The sequence below is a fragment of the Marmota marmota genome, unplaced genomic scaffold (genome assembly GCF_001458135.2).
Source record: "Marmota marmota marmota unplaced genomic scaffold, marMar, whole genome shotgun sequence".
Taxonomy (NCBI): Eukaryota; Metazoa; Chordata; class Mammalia; order Rodentia; family Sciuridae; genus Marmota; species Marmota marmota.
The window spans coordinates 3,070,850-3,092,807 of NW_026000164.1; the positions used below are offsets into that span (position 1 = coordinate 3,070,850).

General features: G+C 53.5%; 1 protein-coding gene and 1 long non-coding RNA gene across 4 annotated transcripts; one reads left to right on the plus strand and one right to left on the minus strand.

Annotated features, from left to right (window-relative positions):
• Positions 1-470: 470 nt before the first annotated feature.
• Aoc1 (amine oxidase copper containing 1) lies at positions 471-12,127 on the minus strand. 3 transcript variants are annotated; one of them, XM_048786718.1, is made up of 6 exons: positions 11,655-11,782; positions 4,700-4,827; positions 2,524-4,109; positions 1,474-1,759; positions 1,065-1,197; positions 471-804 (listed from the first exon to the last, which is right to left on the minus strand). In XM_048786718.1, the coding sequence occupies exons 3-6, from the start codon at positions 4,103-4,105 to the stop codon at positions 538-540; spliced, it is 2,268 nt and encodes a 755-aa protein (XP_048642675.1). In that variant the 5' UTR covers positions 4,106-4,109; positions 4,700-4,827; positions 11,655-11,782; the 3' UTR covers positions 471-537. The 3 variants fall into 3 exon arrangements, with proteins under 3 accessions (XP_048642675.1, XP_015349168.1, XP_048642674.1); XM_015493682.2 differs by lacking the exon at positions 4,700-4,827 and having other exon boundaries at positions 11,655-12,127; XM_048786717.1 differs by lacking the exons at positions 4,700-4,827; positions 11,655-11,782 and adding an exon at positions 7,245-7,330.
• A 2,134-nt stretch (positions 12,128-14,261) lies between these two features.
• LOC107148942 lies at positions 14,262-16,170 on the plus strand. Its single transcript, XR_001504318.2, has 3 exons — positions 14,262-14,468; positions 15,513-15,717; positions 15,898-16,170. It is a non-coding gene; the product is annotated as an uncharacterized LOC107148942 (long non-coding RNA).
• The last annotated feature ends 5,788 nt before the right edge of the window (positions 16,171-21,958 follow it).

Genomic DNA, 21,958 nt, shown 5'->3' on the forward strand with positions numbered 1-21,958 from the left:
CTCACTCTACCCTGCAGGTGTCCCTGCTGACACAGAGTGCCCTCCTTCAGATCCTTGGCTCGCCACCCCCTGTGTGGCTGTGTGGCCGCCACCCTTTCCTGTTGGTGGGAAGCTGGAGACGTGTGTTGTTACACTTGGCAACACATCTGTCTTCCCTGTGTGCATAGGTTCACCTTGGGGATAACCCCCCAGGAGCTGGACCTGCGTAAAGATGCTGGTAACTCTCTGGGTTTCCCCATAGCATCTTCCGATGGTGGCGCCATTTTGCAAGCCCATCGTTACCATGGGAGAATTCCCCTATGGCCTCCCCAAGAGGGAGTGGACAGTTTAGATTTTAAAAAACCTATTGGTACATAACTCTGGCACCCCGGTGAGCTTCCCTTGCACTGGTCATGGAGGTCTTTTTGAGGTGCCCACATGTCCTACCATGTGTGTGTCCCCCCAACCTTCCAGGAAGCAGCACACGGGGCTGGACACTGATGAGTTTATTGTCGGCCCCATGGGGCTCTCAGGTTTCCAGACAGAACTGGGGTGGCCTCACACAGGCCTGTAGGTCCCATTGAAGCGGAAGGGGGGAGGCTTCAAGCAGTCCTGATCCTCAGGGATCCAGCGCTGTATGTAGTTGGGACCCTTATCCCGGGGCCACACAATCACGGTGTCTCTGGATGCCAGGGACGGGTCCTCTGGGAAAAAGTTGAAGGGCCGGAGCAGGAAGCCCACAGAGTTCCCAGGTGTGGCCGTGTTGGGGATGTCCTCTGAGTGAGGGATGTGCAGGAAGCCCACGGTCACCCAGGCCACCAAGTCCTGTGGGAGAGAGGGTGGGCATCAGTGGGTAAGTAGTGTCCAGTATTGGTCACTGTAGGTCATGCTGGCCTGGGGCGTTTTCAGTTGTGCCTGGATACTTCCAGAGACACCCTGAAGCTCCCTTTTGAAGAGATGGGCAGATGGGCAGATGCGTGAACGTGCCCTCCACACAGCCAGCTGTGCTCCTGGGATGGGGGGCAGGCTAGGACTCTCTGGGGGTAAGGTGGTCAGAGGGGGGCAGGGGCGGGACTGGGCAGTACCTCATCCTCAATGTTCTCATTGTTGTGAAGAAACTCCTCGAAGACCACAGGGGGGTTCCAGGGGTCGTTCTGGTGGTAGATGCTGCTGCTGCACGTCTCCGACTCCCGGTACTTGGTCACTGCCAGGGAGTACCTGCCAGGCCGAGGAGAAACTGGGTGGCTCCAGGGGGCAGGGGCGGCCTCTCAGTGCCTCTCGGGGAGCATCCTCCAATGATGGAGGACGTTGCTGCTTCCCCATGCCTGCTGCCCATGGAGGGCCTGGAGTCCCCTGGAGCTCTCCACCCCTCCCTGAGTGCACCGAGATGCCACCCAGACACAACCCAGAGACACAGAGCCTCAGGGACAAGCACAGACAGACACAGGCACGGAGGAGAGCCCTGGCCCTCTCCAGCCTCCCTGATCCTCTCACCTGGCCCAGGTGATGGCCCGCTCCTCCTGCCAGCCGAAGGGCAGCACCTGCTCAGCCGAGGAGTAGATCTGCAGGCGGTAGCTGCGCTTGTGGCCCCAGGGGTTCTTCTTGGGGTTGGTAAAGAGCAGGTGCCTGGGCAGAGGCCGTCCGAGGCGGAAGGCTGCCTGGCGCTCCCGGGAGTATTGCCTCTGCTCGAGTGTCGGCTGGATCAGGCGGTGTCTTGGGCTCCAGGGGTTGGTGATGTTCTCTAGCTTCATCTCTAGTGTCTCAAAGCTGTTCTTGGTGCCTGGGGGTAGGAGGGGGGGTAGGGGAGAAAGGGAATCAGGCCCCTGGAACAGAACCCCTGCCCCTCAGGATCTCCACCCTGGACCCATCCAACAGCCAACACCAGGAAAAGGTGCTGGCGCATGCACTGGGCTAGCTGCGGGAGGCAGGAAGGGACAATAACAATCCTCAAAACCAGAGGAGCTAGGGGACAGCTCCTGGGTATGTCAGGGCAACTGGGGAATTCCAATGTCATGTGCAGCTTCTCAAGGGTTGTGCTCAAGATCACTGGCAGTGTCTATGACCCCAGAGAAGGACACCATCTTCCTCCAGGCATAAGAGACTGTGTCCAGTGCTGTCTGGGCACAGGGGCAAGTGGGACTGAGTGGGTAGAAGCTGCCCATCTGGTCTGGATTACCTTGTGCTGTTATGGGATTTGATGTCGGGCACTGCACCGGTTCTCCTGCGGTGACACACTGAGTATCCCCAGGTGGCCCTGTACCCACCTCAAGGTGTCAGGCAGTGACATTCCTCCCCTACTCCATGCACACCTTCCTACTCAGCCCCAGCACCAGGACAGGTCTGCATAGTGGCACCTGAGTGACTCTCGGGCTCTATTCACTTAGACTGTGTTTCAGAGGCACACGGGTCTCTAGCTGCGTGTTTCACAGGAGCTTGCTGGGCAGACGCCCCTGGTCCTATCCCCGGGGGTCCTAGTGCTGTCTCCTGGGTGCCTCCTGTTGGTTGTCTGCATGTTTGACCCAGAGCTTCTGATTGGGGTCCTACCTGCCACATCCAGGTCGACGCGGTAATGCACCAGGTGTGTGTGCATGTTGCCGAGCAGGTGGGTGTGCAGGCGCATGCCGTGGAGCAGCCCCTCGGGGGTGTAGAAGGTGGCGTGGACGTAGCCAGTGGCATGCATCTTGGCCTCCATCACCCCATTAGGGTGGAAGATGAAGTCCCAAATGTAATCATAATTGTAGACGGTGGAGGTCGTCCGCAGCACCAGCACCTGACCCTTAAGACCTGCATAGAAGTTGAAGCCACCATTGAAGTTGGAATTGAAGTGGCGCCGGAGAGGCACCCCTGTGGGCATCTCAAAGAGGCAGAGGGCTCGCGGATAGAGGACAGGGTCATCTGCATCGAAGTAGTGGAAAGTGTCCAGGAAGGTGGCAGTCTCCGGGCAGTCGATGCCAGGGGCTAGCTCATGAGTGACGCTGCCCAGGCCCCAGCCCACGTCCATGTACTTGGTCTGCATGCCCGCAGGTGTGTGTCCTCCATACATTGCCACTGCCTCCTGCACGCTGACCTCATAGGCAATGCGCTCACCCCCAAAGTGCAGGTTGAGGACCTGCAGCCCGGTGGAGGAGTGCAGCCGGAAGGCGAAGCTCCAGCCGCCATAGAGCACCACGTTGCCGTCCAGCAGGTAGCGGGCGCCGTTGGGCTGGACCACCCGGGGGCCGCCCACACTGATGGATCTGGGGAAGTCCCCACGGGGCTTGTACGAGGAGAAGAGGGGCGGCTCCTCTGTGCTCTCGTCCCCCTGGTCCTTGGGCAGCGGTCCCTCGAGGACTACCACATCCACCTCTCCATTTGCATACTTCTGAGCCAGTTCTTCTGGGCTCCTGTAGAACTTCCCGTTGTACCACACCTGCTCCACCGTCCATTCTTGGACATTTGTGTTCCCATGATCCACAAGGAGCTCCAGGCCAGTGGGGTGCAAGAAATAGCCTTCAACGAAGCGTTGTAAGATAAACCAAGTGCGGCGCTGGCCAGATGCCAAGCCACGGGGGGCCACGTCGGAGAAGGTCAGGCATCGGCCCTGGCAGTCTTGGAACGAGAAGCCGGTGGTGTTGAGGAAAAACTGATGCAGGGGCTTGGTGGCCTCCTGCAAGGTGTGGAGGAGGAGTTTATACTCGACCTTGGAGATGGGCCTGGAGGCCCAGGAGGCCTGGTGCCTGGACCTGGGCGACAGTGCTCGCAGGTAGGAGGGATGTGGCAGCGGCCCCACAGCAAACTCGGTGACATTGGGGTTCTCCTGGGCTCCAAAGAAGATGGTGGCTCGGGCTTCCCGAATGGGGCGCCTTTCTCCATGATCCAGAAATTTCAGCACATGCTGCTTCTTGGGCAGCAGCATCTCAATGAGGAACACAGAGTTTTTGGCCATGCTTGGGGACCCCGAGGGCTGCAGCCCCAGCTCCTTCCTGGCCTGCAGGAAGCTGTGCACGGCCTTCAGCTCCTGGGCACTGAGGTCTGCAAACACCTCAGCCTTGCCGTGCAGGGTCCAGGGCGGGCGCTCTTCCGCAGCCATCTGCAGCATGAGCACAGTGGCCACTGCCCAGCCCAGTGCCAGGCTCTGTCTCCCCATGGCTCTAAAATGTAGCAGAGCAGAGGCAGAAAGTGGGTTGGTGTCAGGCTAACACCGTGGACAACATGCCCCTTAGCCTCATGGTTTTCCTGTCCCAGCCCAAGCCAGAGGCAGCTAGGGTCCCTGTGGCCCCCCTGCATGGTTCCCAGTGCTGCCCAGGTCCCTGGCTGCGTGTCTGTGGATTTTAATTTTTTTTCTCTCTTCTTTTGTCCACAAACTTCTTATAGTTCATGGGCTTTCTTCCTAGACACCCGCTCCCATTGTACCCTTTGGCTCCTCAGCCAAGGGTACTCTGAGTCACCATGGCCAGAGGCCTGGTCCTCAGAAGGCAGAAAGTGCTTGCTGTGTTTTGGGAGGCAAAGAGCTGTATTGACTGAAAAACTGCTTTTTTATGCAACAAAATACTTTTTAGGGAGATAAATTTCAAAATTTAGCGTAGAAGTTTAAAGGGTAGGTTTAAAGGGTCAGGCTGCCTGGGTTTGCATTCTGGTAAGTTACACCTTTAGGACTGGCTGTGTGACCTGGGGCATGTTGCTTAAACTCTCTGGACCTCCATTTTCTCTTCCATGTAATGGAAATGACAGCAACACCTACCTCCTAGGACTGTGGAGAGAAGACAACTGCACAGGTAATACAATGTTTGGAGTGATGCGGGCTTTAGGGGAAACACACACAAAGCACCGGCTACTCTTCCTCTTTACAGTGGACGCTGTTGATACGGCCTGTGGACACCAGCACAGGAGGGTTCAAGCTCTGCTGAGTGATTCTGCTGAGATGGGGCTCTGGGGTGAGGATGAGGCCAGCCCTGTCCAGCTTTCTCTGGTCCCCATGGGGCAGCTGTGTCGCGGTCTCTTAACCCCTGCAGCTGTAGAAGGCACCTGGTGGGGTGCCCTTTCCCCTTTCCTTTTGGGAGAAGGGTGTGATCAGGGACCCACCCTCTCGAGCTACCTGTAAAGTCTTGTGTGTGAAGCTGAGAGCAGACCTAGGTGGCTGCCTCTCTGTCCTCTCTCGTTCCTGGGTGGAACCACCTGCTAGACCTGCTGGGCCGAGAGTCCCTGGGAGACCCTGGCTCTTGCAAGGTATGCTGGTTGCAGCCACTGGCTGTCACCGTCCCCCTGCCCTGGGTCCCCCAGACCCTGAACTGCGGTCGGGCTTTGCTGGGATGCTACCAGAGACCTGTCCTTCCTTCCAGGACAGCTGCTCTTGCTGCCTGCCACCGACTTCCTGAAGGTTTGGAGTCTCCCTGGGCCTTACCCGCCAGGTGGTGCCCTAGGTGCAGAGGCCCCGAACCCTAACTTGGCATATGAATGGTCAAAGGCCCCTAGAGGTCCCTGCTTTTGTCTCCCCCACCAGAGCCCCTGGGGCTGAATCTGGAGCAAACCCTTTCTCCTGTGCAGGCAGAGGCGCAGAGGGTCTGGGGTCTGCCTTGCTCAGCCTGTTCCAGCCCAGAGCCCCACCAGTGGGGGCGGGGTGCTGGGACTCAGTGCACTTGGCTGGACTCAGTTGCATCCCTGGAACAAGGGAAGCATCCTGGTGCTGCATCAGGCACGCGAGAGAGGACACCAGAGAAAGGGAACCTGAGATCCGGGCGCTTTGCATTTTTTTGCTTTTTGGAAAAAGTCTTTCATGCGTCAATTATGTGACTCAAAAGCACTAGGAACACAATGCACCCTCCAGAGACGCTCAGCTCCGCCGTGTTCCTTTCCCGCCTGGTTTTCTCTGTCAAGTTCACATCCTATGCCTCCTTTCAAAGTTGGCTTAAACCCTGCCAAGGAGCTTTCTGTCTTGGGCCTTTCAAGCTTATTTCACTTCCCCACTCAGTCCCCTCGGCATTGTGGCCTTTAATTTGTACACTGATGCACGGGTCAGTGAAAAGTGGTTGCTGTGTCCATTCTATCATCGGATGAGCTGGTGGGCTCCTGGGAGCCCCAGCTCTTCTTTCCTTGGGTCTTCTGGCCTTGGTGGCCCTGGTGGTCACAGTCAAGGCTGTCTGAGAAGTCCTCTCTGGTCTCCCAGATCCCAACCCCCTGACTCTCACGTTGCTCTGGTTTTGTTCACCATGGGGACTTCCCGGTAGTGGCCCTGTCTTGTTCTTCTGGTGCTAGTGGGATGGCCTAGGGACCCAAACTCCTTGTGCTTTCAAGGCCCAACCTGAAGGGAGTGGGTGAGCCGGGGGCTGCTGGGTGAAGCTAGGGCCAGCAGGGTACAGGCTGGGCTCCTGTTCTACCATTAAACTTTGGCTAACCCTTCATCCATCTCTCTCTCTCTCTCTCTCTCTCTCTCTCTCTCTCTCTCGTATAAGTGTACGTGTTTCATTCTGGGGGCAGTTTTAGGTTAGTAGCAAATTGAGCAGAAGGTAAGAGAGCTCCCACTCTTTCCTGTCTCCCCAGTCCCCACTATCAACGTCCCTGGTGGTCCAGTTACGGCTGATGCACCTACAGTGACCACCACAATCTCTCAGGTCCCTTGTTTACCTCGGAGTCACTCTTGGTGTTGAAGTCCAGTGGATTTTGGCAAATGTAAATGGACATGTGTCCACCCTTACCGTGTCACACAGAGTAGTTTCACTCCCTGAAACCCCCTGCGCTCTGCCTATTCATCCTTTCCGCCCCCCGACCCTTGCCCGCCACGGCTCTTTTCCTGTCTTCAGGTTTGGCCATTTCCAGAATGTCCCTCCAGCATGCGGCCTCGTCAGATGGCTCCCTTCACTTAGTCATGTGTAATTAGGGGACCTCCTTGCCCCTTCACGGGGGGCCTCCCTTTTTACAACCTTCCATCCCCAGATTTCTTTCTGCTTTGCCAAGGAGGAGGGAGATGCAGAAGGGACCTTGACCTTGCCCAGCAACACCCTCTGTTCCAGCGCCACCCTCCGTTCCAGTGCAGCAGGGAGGTGGAGACGGAGACAGAGAACCACCTGGCCCGGGAGCCTTCTGAGCTGCTCACAGAAGCACGAGTGCCCCCCAGCCCCTGGCCACTCCTCGTGCACCCTCTCGCACCCCCAGGAACCCTGGAGCCTCCTGAGCCGGGCTCTGGGCTCTGGCACCTCTGCCCTCCTCCTCTGTGTCAGGGTTCTCTTGCCCCTGGCTCCCTGCTCGTCCCCTTCCCTGCCAGCCCCCTCTCGTGCCCCATCAGAACGCACCTGTGCGCTGGGCTCCCAGTCGCCTCTCTGTCAGACTTTGTTCCTAGGCATTGACCCCTGACACCTTCTTGAAGTCTATTGGACCCCGCCCCGCAGGGAGGGACAGGGTGAGGTATGGGCCGACCAAGGTGGGGACCTCCCTCTCAGGGGTTCCCCAGTAGCGGGGGATGCCGGGCGCTGGCAGTTACAACATGTGTCCTGCTCTGTTTCCTTATCATTTTGCCACAGTGCCAAGTTCCCCGGGAACTGTCCTTGGCTTCCTCTTTTTCAAATATGCAATACCATAATCTGTGTACATAGTGTCACAATTCAGAAGTGAGGACAGGGGGGATTTACGGGCTGACAGACTCACCTGGAGCAGACATATGGACCAAGAAGCTGACACCCACAGCAAGACAGGGAATTCAACCCCTAGGCCGAACAGGGAGCCAGAGACACAGAGGCCACTGACTTAAGAAACCTTTGTCACCACCTCTGGGACCTGACAGGATTCAGAAAGGAGGGAGGATGCAGCTGGGGGGCAAGACAGTCAGGTTCGCTAAGGCAGAGAGCAGAGGCCAAGGGCAGCTGGGGACAGGCAACACCTCTGCACAGAGGGGACAGAACCAAGGGCCCAGTTAGGGGGAGCTTAACCTTAATCTAACAAACATGGATGAGGCCGGAGCAGCTCCAGGGTAGAGGGACAAGCATACAGTCCGCCAAAGAGCGTGGCTAGGAAGAAACAGAGGTCCTTATCTCCTTGGTCACTGAGGCGGCTTGCTCAGAGATGGCATCTGATCATGCGTTTGTGTTCTTGTATCTCTCACGAGAACGCTGGCGTTGAAGTCATGTCAGTGTGTCCTGGCAGCTAGATGAAGGACGGAAATGATTACCTATCTCCATGTTGGACTTGCAATTCTGGAAGGTCTTTGGTGTCTCTGGAGGGGGATTAGCTTTAAAGGCCAAAATGATGATGGCCACAGTGAAGATGGAAGCTTGCATTTTCCACTCTTCATGTCCCCTAGGAGGGACACTTGGGGACTCTCTGTCATGGGCTCACCATCTCCATGGAGAGTTAGGAGAGCTTGGGCCAGAAGAGGGACAAATTGATTTTGAGAAGTCTGACCTGTTTGTCTTCCACAAAGGACAGAGAGACTGGCATGAAGACAGACTGGAGAAGACAGGTCCCAACTCACAGCACAACAGCCCACTCAAAATGGAACAAGTCCTAAATGCAAGAGCCAAAGGCACAAAACTCAGAAGAAAAGAGAGGAATAAATATTCTTGATCTCGGGCGTGGCAAGGGCTTCTTAGGCGCTACCCCAAAGCCCCAAAATAGCACAAAACAAACAAAACGAAACAGGTGAACTGGATGTCATCAGTGCTTTGAAGGCCACTAACAAGAAAGCAAGAAGGCAGCCCGCAGGCTGGGGAATGTCTGAAGATGATGTATCTGATGAAAGTACATAGTACATATGGGGAATTCACAGCTCGAGAATAAAAGACACCAATTAAAAACGGGCAAAGGATCCGAACAGACATCCCTCCTAGGAAAACGTTCAAAGGGACGGGAGCTCACGAAGAGATCGTCAGTCACCAGGGAAACGAAGATCAAAACAACAAGGACATTCAAACCCGCCATTAACGAGGCTGGAAGACTCAGTGAGTCCTCAGCAGCTGCCGCTCTCCTTCTCTGCTGTGGGACTTCAGGAGTCATTGTTCCTGCCCAGCCACACCCTGGAACCCTGCCGGCTGGAGAAGCTTTAGGTTTTAGTCCCCTTCACCCCTCCTCCCTCCTCCCTGAGCACTGTTCTTTACTTCTGTAGATCAACATTTTTGTGTCCACACGTGAGTGAGAACACACCATGTTGGCCTTCTGTGCCTGGCCTCTGGCACCTAATGTAATGCTCCTCAGTTGTTCATGTTGCTGGTTATGGTCTGGATGTGAGGCGTCCCCTGCACCCCCACCCAAAAGCTGGTGTGTGAGAAAATGCAAGATTTAGAGGATGAACGATTGGGTTGTGAGAACCTTGACCCAGTCCGTGAATTAATCCCCTGGTGGGATTCGCTGAGTGGAGGCCGGAGGCAGGTAGAGGGTGGCTGAGGAGGGGTGTTGGGGGTGTGGCTTTGGGGCACATATTTTGTATCTGGCAGGTGGAGCCTCTGCTTCCTGACCGTCACGCCAGCCACTTCCCTCCACCCGCTCTCTCCGTGGTGTTCAGCCTCACCTCGAGCTCTGAGGAATGGAGCTGGCTACCTAGGACTGAGACCTCCGAAACTATAAGCCCCCAAATAAACTTTTCCTCCTTTAAAATTCCTGTTGTTAGGTCTTTTAGTCACAAAAGCAGAAAAAGCTGACTAAAACATTGCCACAAATCAGGATTTCTTAACACCAGGAAAGTACGAGTGTCTGAGATGACAGGGGTGCCTAATACTGTACTCACCACACATTTACACAACCATTGAAAGGCCACACTGTACCCCCCGAAATATGTACAATTACTATGTGTCAATTAAAAGTGAAAAATTAAAAACCAATGGTGAGATACCACTTCGCACCCACTAGGATGGCCAGAATAAAAAAGTGATAGACTAAGTGCTGCCGGATCCTACCCACCTGGTGGCAATGGAAAACGTAGGCACTTGGAAAACTGGCAGCTTTCCAAATGATTAAGTATAGAGCTTCCAAATGACCCAGCAATTCCACATCTAGGTAAATAACCAAGATAAATGAAAACATATTTCCACACAGAAGCTTGTACACTAATGTTTATAGCAGTGTTATTAATAATTGCCAAAAGGTAGAAGAAACTCAAATGCTTATCAACTGTTAAGTGCATAAACAAAATATAGTAGATCCATATAATGGAATATTATTCAGCTATAAAAAGTAATGAACAAAAAAGGGGAATTTATCAACAGGGTATAACATGGGTGAACCTTAAAATCATTTTCTTAAATGAATAAAAGCCAGTTATGAAAGACCACCTATTGTATGGTTCCATTTATATGAAATGTCCAGATTAGGTAAATCTCTATGCAGAGCACAGAAGTGCACTGGTGATTTATGAGGGCTGGGTGGGTTGGCGGGATGGTGTAGGAGCTGGTGGGCATGGGGTTTCTTTTTGAGGTCATGATAATTTTCTAAAATTGACTGGCAATGTGTGTACCTCTATGTGAATGTACCATAGTCCATCGGTACCTACACGTTGAATGGGTGAACTGTAAGATGTTTAAGTAGTGTCTTAACAAGACTGTTTAAACAAAAGTGAAGGGTCTACTACCTAGGATATGCAAAGAACTTTTGAGAATCAGCTGGAGAGAGGCAGCACTCGAATGGAAACCTGGGAAAAGTATCTCTAAGGCAACTTACAGAAGAGAAAACAGAAAGGGCTAAAGAGACATGAAAAATGTGGTGGTTATTAGAAAAATTCCAGGTATTCAACAACGAGATGTAATTTTACACGTATGATGAGCAGAAATGAGAAAGCTGGATGAGGCCAAGTGCTTCAGGGGATGTGGGGAAATGGGAACTTCAGGTGTGGCTTGTGGGGAGGGGACATAGACGGGACAGCCATCCCAGAGTGCAGTCTGCAGAGCATGAACAAACGAGATCACGGCATGTCCTGCAGACCCGCAGGCCTGCCTCCAGGGACATGTGCCAGAGAGATTTCCACACAGGCCGCTAGGGAGGACAGAGGAATGAGCTGTCCGTGGGGAGGGACAGCTGGAGGCCACCAGGGGCCCATCCCTGGGACGGTGGTCAGTGCACACCATGAAGCTGTGCATGCAGAAATGTGGGCGTCCACACAGCAACTCACAAGGGTGGGTCTTAAGGTGAGTGACAGCAGCATGTGTCACACACATTAAAACACATGCACGAAGCCACCTGAGACCTTCCCAAGGGCTCCTGTGTATAGAAGGATAACTGAACGCGTTAGAACACCTCCTGGCCAGGGATGTGGGTGAGAATGCATGCGCACACACAGGCAGACAGACACACACACACACACAAGAGGTTGGAGAGGGGCCTTGCCTGGGCCTCTGAGGTAACACCCGGCCTGACGTCACACTTGGCTCAATTCCTCAGCGAATGTCCACAATTAAATGAAAGAAGGACCCGAGGAGACAGGCTGAGTGCCGGCAGGTCGTCAGCCCAGGGTGCAGGCGGCCGTAGGATCAGGCACCGCAGGTCTCACGCCTGGGCCTGGGAATTGGAGGGCAATTGGAGGGCGCACGGAGGACCTACAGAGAGTTAGTAGCATGAACAGATACGACTGGAGGGCTACTTGAGAACCGGCCTGTGGGGTTGGAAGGAGATGGCACGACGGCAGCCCCCCAAGCCCTGGGGTTCCCTCTGCATCAGCCTCGTCGGGCTGCTAACCAGGCACCACAGCAGAGGGTTTAAAGTAACAGAAATGACTCGCTCACAGTTCGGAAGTCTGGAATCGGTGCCACAGGGCTGGCTCCCTCCGAAGGCTCACTGGTGGGCGTCTTTCTTGCTTCTTCCAGCTTCTGGTGCTCTGGCAAACCTTGGCATCTCCCTGGCTCCTTGGTTTTCGATGCCTCACTCCAACCTCCGCCTCTGTCCTCATGTGGTGTCCCCCCCCCCGTGCCTCTTCGGTTTTTATAAGGACACTTGCCACTGGATTAAGTCACCACCCACCCTATTCCATCTTAGCTAACCCGTCTGCAATGACCCTATTTCCAAATCAAGTCACACTTTGCAGCCTGGGATGGACATGAATTTGGGGACAACACTATACAATCTGGCACACCCTATTTACGTGCTGCATTGTGGACAGCTGGGCCCCGAGCTTTTTTTTTTTTTTTTTTTTTTTGGCACTGGAGATTGAACCCAGGGCCTGTTAGCACTGAGCTACATCCCAAGTCCTTTTTTTATTTTATTTTATTTTTTTAGTTTGAGGCAGGGTCTCACTAAATTGCTTAGGGTCTCACTAAGTTGCTAAGGCTGGCCTTGAACTTGGGATCTTCCTGCCTCTGCCTCCTATGCCACTGATGTTACAGGTTCCTGGCCAGCCCAGAGCAGGTGAGTGAATTCTGTGTCCCCAGTGGGGTGGGCGTCCTTGGCCCTGGAGTTCCACAGAGGAGTCTGCCTGGGGCTTGCGGTGGTCAAGGACCTTGGAGGAAGAGCACTGTCCAGGTAGGGGGTATGTAGGAGTAAGTGACAGAGCTGAGATGAGCAGCTGTTCCTGGGACACAGAATGGTCGGTTCTGGGGGAATGTGATGGGTTTGGGTTGCTGAACTGGGGAAGGGGAGGGGAGGAGGTTAGCGTGAGGGACCTCTTGTGTTGCTTATAGAAATGTGGGGTAAAGAGGGACCCGGGAGACCCAGGAGAAAGAAACCTTTAAGAGAGGCCACAACAGAACTGAGGCACAGCCGTTGCTTTTGACTCAGGTCCGTGGTGCTAGGGGAACTTTGATGAGATTCCAGCTCTGCTGCCTGACTCCTCTCTTGCCCGGGCTCCCTGGCTGCACGTCTGGCTGCCAGTCCCTCCCTGTGGTTAGGTGATCCTGATTTCTGAGATACAGTCCCTCCCTTCCTGGGGTTAATGATTGGTGACAGTTACAGATAACACTTGGGCAAAGATTGTACCCTTTATGTTCTGGGCATCCTGCCTGCCTTAAAGGGGAAGAACCCCGTGCCTGGAAGAAGACAGGAAGTCTAGTCCTGGGAGCGGGTCTTGCAATGAGAAGATAAATTCAGAATTTTGGAATTAGTTGTTCACAGATCTCAGCTTATGGATGTCCCATGGCTAAATCTTGATATTTGGTTTCAGAAGGATACTGCTCATCGGATCAGATGAGACAACCTAGACAGCAGGATCATTCTCACAGAACCACTTGAAAGAAAGGGCCACAGCTGCTTCCACTAGATTAGACCTTTACCTCTGCCAAGCCCACATCACAGGCTTGGGCGCTGATTAGGGAAGACTTATTAGCAAAGAGAAAATCCTCCCATTTCACAAAAGCAGGGGCTCTGACAAGGACAGAGGGTTTGGGCCATCAGCTGTGGCTTTCTTCTTGATAGTATTTGTTCACTCAACAATGTTGACACACTCTGCAGGCGTTCTTCCATGAACAAACATGGTAAAACAATGCTCAGGCTCACATTTCAATGAGGAGCCATGGGCAGTCCACAGAGATATAAGGGGACAGAGTGGCGCAGGCCCAGGCCAGAAGCAGGGCAGGTTCTTGGCTGGCTTCGGGGGAACTGGACCTTTCAATGGTCTCCCTCGGCCCAGCCTGCTCATGTTTGTGCTAACAGGGGAGGTGTAGGAACCCCTCCCGCTTCCCTTCTGGAGTCTGAAATCCTGGTTGTTGGGTTTGGCAGACAGTGAGTGTGGAACCCCGTGACCGGCCCAGCCTTCCCCCCAGCTCCAGGTTCCTACTTCCTGGGCAGAGGCACTGCCCGGGCTGTGCTGGGGTTGTTATCGGAAAAACCTAAGCAGATCCTCTAGGTTCACCTGCTTAATCGTCCTAAAAAGCGCCAACTTTGGAGATCACACGGTGGGCAGCACAGTATTGGTCTCCCACCTCTGATGTGTGGGCTACGGTGTGGATGGTTAACTCTTTAGGGACCTGAAGGCCACTTTGCTATAAATGGGGGCTCTCACTTGGGCCTGCAGATGTCCATGGGTGACGGGATGGCTGGAAAGGTGTGGCCTCTCTGTCTTCATGTTGTGCTGTGTCCTTTGCTGCCTTAACCTCTGGGTTAGATTCTACTCAGCTCTGTGTGTAGACATGTTGGTCATCTGAGGGACGTTTTGTCCAGAGTTCAGGGTGAACTTGACCTCTTGCCTAGCCTCTCTCCTCCCTCTTCAAAGGCTGAAGACAGCTACCCGTGGCCACGGCCAGAAATACCAGGACACAAAAGGAATGATAAGAGGTGGCATTGGCGTTCCTGAAAGGTCTCTGCCTGTTCCCAGAGAGGCAGGAACTCCCCTCCTTGGTGAGCCAGCCTGTGCCCTCCCTCACTATTCCTGTCCTGCCTCTGCAGCCCTCCAGAGCTCCTCCCTCTGCTAAGCCTCCTCCCAGCCTGCTGTGCTTGTCCGTTGGGACACTTCATCTGGACACTGTCCCTGGACTTTGGCGTTCCTGTGGGATGAGCTTCTGAACCTGATTCCCAGGAGGGAGACAAACGCAAGAGCAACACCCCTCAGATCCTGCAGGGGTGTCCCTTTCCCACCTCCCTGCCTGGTCCCTGCTGTGTCAAGGCTTTGGGTAGGACTGTCGGCTTGGCCTTGAGAGGCTATGAGCACGCGGGTGGCCTGGGCCCCTGAACTGTGGAGTAAAGCGAGACCTGAGGGAACCCAAGGAGACCTAGGAGGAAGAAGCCTCGACGAGAGGCCTCGAGAACACTTAGGCTGGTGGAGCCCTTGGGCAGAAATGCTGGGATGGAAGTCAAAGTTCAAATGTGTTTTCTCATATGTGGACAGGAGAGAGAGAGAGAGAGAGAGAGAGAGAGAGAGAGAGAGAGAGAGAGAGAGAGGGGGGAAGGGAAGTATCTCACAAAAATAGAAGGGAAAACAGTAGAGGAAGGGAATTGAGAGGGAGGGAGGAGGGAGGGAAGTACGGGGAATGGAGTCTACCACGTTATGCTGTGTGCATGTAGGAATACAGCACGATGAATCATATATATTTATATAGTGATAATGCACTAATTAAAATAATAATAATAATAATAATATTAGAAGGGAGATATTAGAGAGGAGCGGAGCAAGTGCACCGCAGGAGGGAGGAGGAAAGGAAAGGGAGGTAAAATTCTGTTCTGTGCATGTACGAGCTTGACACGAGGAATCCCACTATTATGTGTAATTATCAGGCACCAATAAAAATCTATATCACTAATAAAAATATAAAATGAGGAGCATTAACAGATGATCAAGGTATGATAAAGTTATTGACTGGATCAAAGGAGATCAGATGACTGTAAGGCACTTAACTGGTGTTGTGGCCATAGAAACCCCTCACTCAACATTCACTCTTACGACCCTATGACCACAGTCACCCTGGCCACTGGTCTGGGTGGGAGGATGCAAACATGTAACACAGGGGCCTCCTGGAGTCCTGGAGGGGCGGGGAGTTGCAGTGAGTACCAATTAGCAATTCTAGATTTTTCTCCTTGTTCTGTTCCATAAGATTGGAGACTTTTTAGTTCACATCTGTTTTAGGAACAAATTAACTTGCTGAAGAAAGTGTCTCATGCATCCTTCTCTCTTTTTAAAGATCTTTGTTTTCTGTTCAAGTGTCTCTCTTTTCCACCAGAGTGAGCTGTTGGCCACATCAGGAATCAAGGCTTCCAAAACCACAGGCAGCCTGCGCTGGGTCCTGCTGGGGGAAGCCGTGGTCTCGCTGGCCAGCAGGGCCCTGTCCATCTGTAGTTGACTACAGACACCACCAGCAGTAAACTAACGCTACAGAATGACAAAGACTGAAGTTCCTTAGAGGAATGGAGGCTGGCCTCCTGCAGGTACCTAATCCACTATGAAGCTCTATCTGTTCTGACTCCTAAGTAGCTCTGGATTCCTCCCTGTCCCAGGCTTATCCTCTCCTTCTCCTGTTCCTGTTTCTCCTCCTCATTGACCATTTTGTCTCTCCCTGACCTGTTCCTTTCTGAATAATTCTCACCTTTGGTTTACCTTGATTCCAGGATCACAGGATAGACAAGTATCTACGCTGGGATGGAAACTTGGAAATTGAAACTACCTCTCAGGCAGCGGCGATTCCCCTGGTGACGAGACCTTGCAGGACCAGTGCCAGGGTCATGATCAACCAGACCCGACCTGACCAAGATGGCCAGCTCTGCAAATCCCCTCAGCTCTTGCCTTACCCCAAAGCTGTTGCCGACACCCCAAAGACAGCACTCAGACCTGTCTTCCCCATGGGGCGGTGCTGAGAATAAACCCTTTTCTGCTTTACTGTTGCTGGTCTCCTGTCTGGTCAACTGGGGGCAGGGGTGGCCGAGCCTGCTCTGTTGGGACTCCCACAGTCTGCCCTAAGACTCTGATAACACACTTAGGATGGCCTCAAGGATGGGGCAAGGGAGGGCCTCGGGGAAGAGTCTGCATGCAACCTCACAGGCCCTTAGTGCAGGGACCACTGGGCGTGTCTGAGTGAGGCCTCCTGGTCTCCCCAGGTCCCGACCTCGGAGGGCTGAGCTAATGTGGTGCTCTGAGGTTGGGGCCTCACCACCCTGGGCTTTTCAGGGAGGCCTTGGGTTTTCATTTTCTTCTGAGCTCCGCAATTTATGAGGCAGCCTGGGCTTGGATTTAGAAGGTCAGGGAGGGGGACAGGGTGGAGCAGTGAGGCCAGCTCTTGTGGGACCCAAGTCGTGTTAACAAGGCTGATAAGATGAAGGAGTGGGGTTGAGTGGCAGAGGGCCCTGCAGGCCCATCGTCAGCAGGTACCAGGAAGGGAGGCTCCAGGCAGATTGGTGACAGCAGTAAAAGCTTCACTGAGGCCAAAGTCTCAGGTCACTGGGTCTGGGCTTCACCCTCACTGGCTCTGACCCCTCCTCTTGCCATCTGCTCTTCAGCTTCCTGTGTGCTACAGCGGTGAGTGCCGGGCCAGGGCCCTTCGTCTCAGAGCAACTGGCCCCTTGCAGCACTGGGTCTGGAAGGTGGCCGAGGACCCAAGGGACAAGCTTGAAGGGACTAGCTGACAAGTGCGTCCCGATCAGCCTCAGAAGCAGCGGCTGGCAAGAATCCTCAGGTTGTCTGAGCCACCACATTCCAGTCGGGCTCCTCACCACGGAGGTGCCCCTCGGGGCTCCTTCTCCAGCTTGGGGTCCTCCTCGCCTTCTCCTGTTCCTGTTCCTCCTCTTTGTTGTCCTCTTCCTCCTCCTTCTTTCCTTGCCAAAAGCTGTGGGATTTTATAAATGGCGAGGAAAACTGTATGGTCACATATTATCCTTCTGAGTGGAGGGATGGGCGAGGCCCAGGAATTACTTGGGATCCCTCGCCAGCCCCGGAATCCAGAGCTCAGCGCTGAGTGGGGCCGGCCTGGGAGCAGCCGGCGCTGGGCTTTGAGGTCTGTGCCCAGGCTCGGCAGCACGTTCATTTGTGCCTACTAGGATTTGGCTGTTTTGTTTTGCAAGCTTTAGCCTGTGTGCGCTGTGTAAGGGGAGGAGAGGGGAGGATTGAGGCCTTGTGTTCCTGCTAAAGGGAGGTGGGTGTCACAGCAGGGAGCCTGAAGGCGTGACTGACACGCAGGCCGCTGCTCAGCTCTTCTCTACAGTTAGAGGGTCCTATGACGTGCACGAGGGAAATTCCAAGTTGGCTGAAGAATGAATGAACACCAACATCCACGTCCGCCCCTCACAGAGCCCTGGTGACACTGGGCTGGGGATTTGTTTCTTCCTAGAGATAATCCTGCAGTAGGCATCATCCATGCCAGGGCCTCCCAAACTGGCTTCCTTTTGTGCCTATGATAGATTGATGTTTGAGAAGAAACGACCCAACATATTGGTACGTTTGTCACACTTACCCATGTAAGTATTTTTCCATACTTGAAAAAAACACCTTCAAACAAATATTAGACCTCAAGTATGACTTTTACCAATTCAGTGGCATTATAACTTATCCTAGAAGGTGGGGTTCAAGTCTGAAAAATTAAATTTTTATAGGGATTAGAATTTCTTGGCACTCAAATAGTTGCTTGCCTCTTGTTTAAGCTGTACGGAATCTGGCTGGTATAATTCAGATTCTGACTGGTGGTCTCCAAGCTCAGACTTTTCCTGCCCAATGGCTGCAATGGAAATATGCTTCCCAGGAGAAGCCTCAGAAGCTTATCTTGGAGAAGGGGCAGCCCAGGCCCAATCGGAGCAGGCTCTGAAGCCACAGAGAAGTTGACATCACTGATTGTGTTGAGGGGGCGCCTGCCGGGCGCTTTGAGTTCCAGAGCTAACACAGATTCTGTTGGCCACCAGACAGGCCCTGCTCTAAGAGCCTGACACGTAGGATCTCATTGCATCCTCACAGCAATCCTCTGAGAAAGGCCTTGTTCTGTTTTTTTTTTTTTTTGTTTTTTTTTCCCAGTGCTGGGGATTGAACCCAAGGCTTCATGCGTGAGAGACGTGTGCTCTACCTCTGAGCCACATTCCCAGCAGAGAAAGTCCTGGTTATAATTCCTTTTCCCAGATGAGGAATCGTGTCCCTGAAGCATCTAACTTTTCCTCATCCGGGCTGGGTCCTGGATCAGCCTCACCCTGAGTCCTGGGAGAAGAGGCCCATTCTCTAATAACTGCTAGTGTCAGCACCTGGACTAAGCCCTCACTCTAGGCCATCGCCAGGGACTCTCAGGACATCCCCTGTCGTGAAAGGCCTGAGCGGAGGAGAGGAGCCTTGCACCTACTTGAGAAGGCAGATGTTGTGATTTTCCCTCGTCGGTAGAGCAGCGTGGAGGTGTGTCCCTGGCACCAGACTCTCATTCCCTTTCTGGACTTCAGTGGGAGGGCCCCTCACCACTGGGGGTTCAGTGGTGTTCAGGGAGGAATGCCCTGTGGTTTCAGAGGCTGGGAAGGATCCTCTCAAGCTGATCAGCTGGGTTCTCACCAGGTCCCCTGAGGGATGACACTGCCTTCCCAATGCATGAGAAGAATGGCCTCTGCCCAGTGCAGGTGCTCAGAGGCCTCAGTTGGTGCCCGTGCTGTGGACATGATTAGAAGCTTCTCTAGGGGGGCTGGGGATGTGGCTCAAGCGGCAGCGCTCTCGCCTGGCATGCGTGCGGCCCGGGTTCGATCCTCAGCACCACATACAAACAAAGATGTTGTGTCCGCCGAGAACTAAAAAATAAATATTAAAAAAAAAAAAAAAAGAAGAAGCTTCTCTAGAATGATGGAAGATGAGCTGGTGTTTCTCACAGGGCTTTGAAGGTTTGTGAGTTCTCAGGGCAGAAAAGGCCTCTTGGAGGTGGGGCTCTGACCCTTTTCAAAGAAGCAAAGTCTTGACTAGTTTGGGCCTCCTGGTCATGAGGTTGCCTGTCCCACTTAGGAGTGCTTCCCAGCTTCTCTGGCCACTGGGATCCTCTGGAACATGGTTGAGGAATGAGCCGTGGTTCTGCTTTTCTTGGCTTTTCCTGGCGTTTCCTCTCAGTCATTTGTAACTGACAGGCAGGATGCTCAGTGTGTCTTCCTGTCCCAGCAGCGGAGCTCCACGATGCTCCCAGGCCTCACAGAGACCGCTCACTGACTGCTGTGTCCCGAGACCTTTCTCTGTGTTCCTTGTCCTTTAGGGTTTTGGTCACCAAGGGAGTAGGCTAGAGCCTGGAAGTCCCTCTGGATTTCAGTGACTGCAGGGAGCTGTGAAATCCAACGAGACCTTCTAGGGCCCCAAAGTCTGCAGTCTGGACCAGACCCCCCCCCCCAGGCTGTCCTCTCCTGGCTGCACATTGGAACAACCTGAGGGAGAGAAGATTCCTAACTACTGGTGTCCTGGGCTCCAACCCTGGATTCTGACCTAGTGGTGGGGAGGGCCTGGGTTCCAGATGCACAAAAGCTCCCAGGGTGGTTCTCAGGTGCAACAGAGAAAGAACCTTCCAGGGAACAGCCCCACAGGGGAGGGTGCTCACACACAGGCCCCCCAGGCCTGGAGAGATCTAGTTTGTTTTTGAAGGTCAAACATCAGGTTCTCATTAAATTCAAGTCTCTAATCTTTAAAATATTTGATTTTTAAGGAAGTGAAATTCCCACTTGCTGATTGTGGTGAAGGAAGACTCAAGGATGTGTCTGCAGTCAGCCTCTGTCATGGGCTGAATTGTGGCCCCCGAAATTCATATGTTGGCCTCCTAACCCCTGGTCCTCAGAAGAGGACTGTCTTTGGAGATGGAATCTCTGGAGGCAATTGAGCTAGAACAAGGTCCAGAGGGTAGGCCCTAATCCAATCCTAATCTGTCCTTTTAAGAGGAGGAGAGTATGACACAAATGACACAAATGACACTGGTGGTGTGCGTGCAGAGTGGAAGGACATAGAAACAAGGCAGCCATCTGTGTGCCAAGGAGAGAGGCCTCAGGACAGAGGGCCCTGCCAATGCCTTGATCTTGGACTTGCAGTCTCCAGAGCCCTGAGAATTAAATGCCTGTAATCCCCGGGTCTGTGCTGTGTTGTTATGGCAGCCTGACCAAGATAATCCAGGCACCACCGCCAGCCAGCTGTCACCATCCCATGGAATCAGATGGAAGGCTTGACAGAGAGCCAGGAGGAGGGGGAGAGGAGCAGGTGGGCTGACCTCTAATCTGCCCCCCTCTTTACCACGTTGGCCAGGACTGCCTGCGCCTGGGGTCACGAGTCACCATCCATGGAAGCAGGGGCATGTGCTTGCTGCCTCTGCTGTCCCTGGGGGCCAAGCCGAGCTCACACTGAGAAATTCCCAGCCTCCCTGGTGTTTCCGTCAGGGTGCTGGGGAAGGAACCAACAGGATATATAGAGATACACGAGGGGGATTTCTTAGGGGAATTGGCTCACGCGATTACGGAGGCTGAGAAGTCCCACCACAGGCCGTCTGAAGACAGGAGCTGGCTGAGTGCTGCAGTCCAAGTCCAAGGCCTCGGAGCGAGGGTGGACGATGGTGCGACTCTGAGGCTGAAGGCCTGAGAACCCGGTACCACTGGTGGAAGTCCTGGGGTCCAAACAATGGAGAGCCTGGAATTCTAATGTCAAGAGCAGGAGAGAGTGTATCCCCACTCTAGGACAGAGGAAATGGCCTTTTTATTCTACTTATGTCCCCAGCTGATTGGAGGGAGCCCACTCACCCTGAAGGCGGGTCCTCCCCACTCGGTCCACTGACTCACAGTCAACCTTCTCTGGAAACACCCCACAGACACACCCAGAAATAATCCTTTGCCAAATCTCGAGGTATTCCTTGCCAGTCAAGTTGATACATAAAACCAATCATCAGCAGTACTCCCCTCAACAGCTTGGCACCCACATGCATCCCCTTAAGCCACTGTTAAATCTCTGAATAAAGACAAGAACAAGGTACCAATTCCGCCAACAGGATTCAACTGTCCTGAGTACAGCTGGGGACAAACCAAAGCCTTTCCCAGAAGAGGAGGTCACGTCCTTGAGTGATGTTTATTCTCCTGACATCCTACAGCTTAAATGTGCCCTTAACAATACTTGAGTAGTGATACAGAATCCATGGATCTCATGTTGTGTGACGAATGGGTGAGAAGGGAATGAAAACACAGATGTTATCAGATGTACATGCACACACGAGCGAAGTCTTAACACAACGGGGAGGAAGTCCTCGTGATGTTTGCAGTCCTCGGTTCCTACCTTCCAATGGAAGTGGGATCACTGTCGTGTCTCCAGGTGGCAGTGTTCCTCCCTCTGAAGCGAAGACCTCTAGGCTCAGCTCAGGTGCATAAAGTTGGAACAGGAAGCAAAATTTTCCGGTGGGTCAGTAGGGGTAATGGTGAGTGTGCCACTCCCATCCCCACCTCTGGATTCCTGGACTGGAATCTGGGCCATGGGAGAAACAGTACTAGGCACTGGGTGCTGATTCAGAGCACGTATATTCAGAAGACGCTTGCCTCTGCCCTGCAAGGTATTGTCACCTACCTGGTGCTACAACTAGTCTTCACAAGTCCAGTCCACCTTCAATCAAGCCAGCTGCTTCAGGGTGATGGGGGACATGGCAAGACCCATAAATTCTTTCAGCCTGAGCTCATTGCCACATTTCTTTGGCTCTGAAGGGAGTTCCTGCTCAGAAGC

Coding starts and splice junctions, on each gene's coding strand:
- Aoc1 (XM_015493682.2), bottom strand. CDS start 11,818: ATGAGGACAGAGGCGGAGGTTGGAGTGAGGCATCGAAAACCAAGGAGC. Junction 1,760..2,523: donor CGTCGACCTGGATGTGGCAG/GTAGGACCCCAA, acceptor TCCTACCCCCAG/GCACCAAGAACAGCTTTGAG. Junction 1,198..1,473: donor CGGGCCATCACCTGGGCCAG/GTGAGAGGATCA, acceptor TCGGCCTGGCAG/GTACTCCCTGGCAGTGACCA.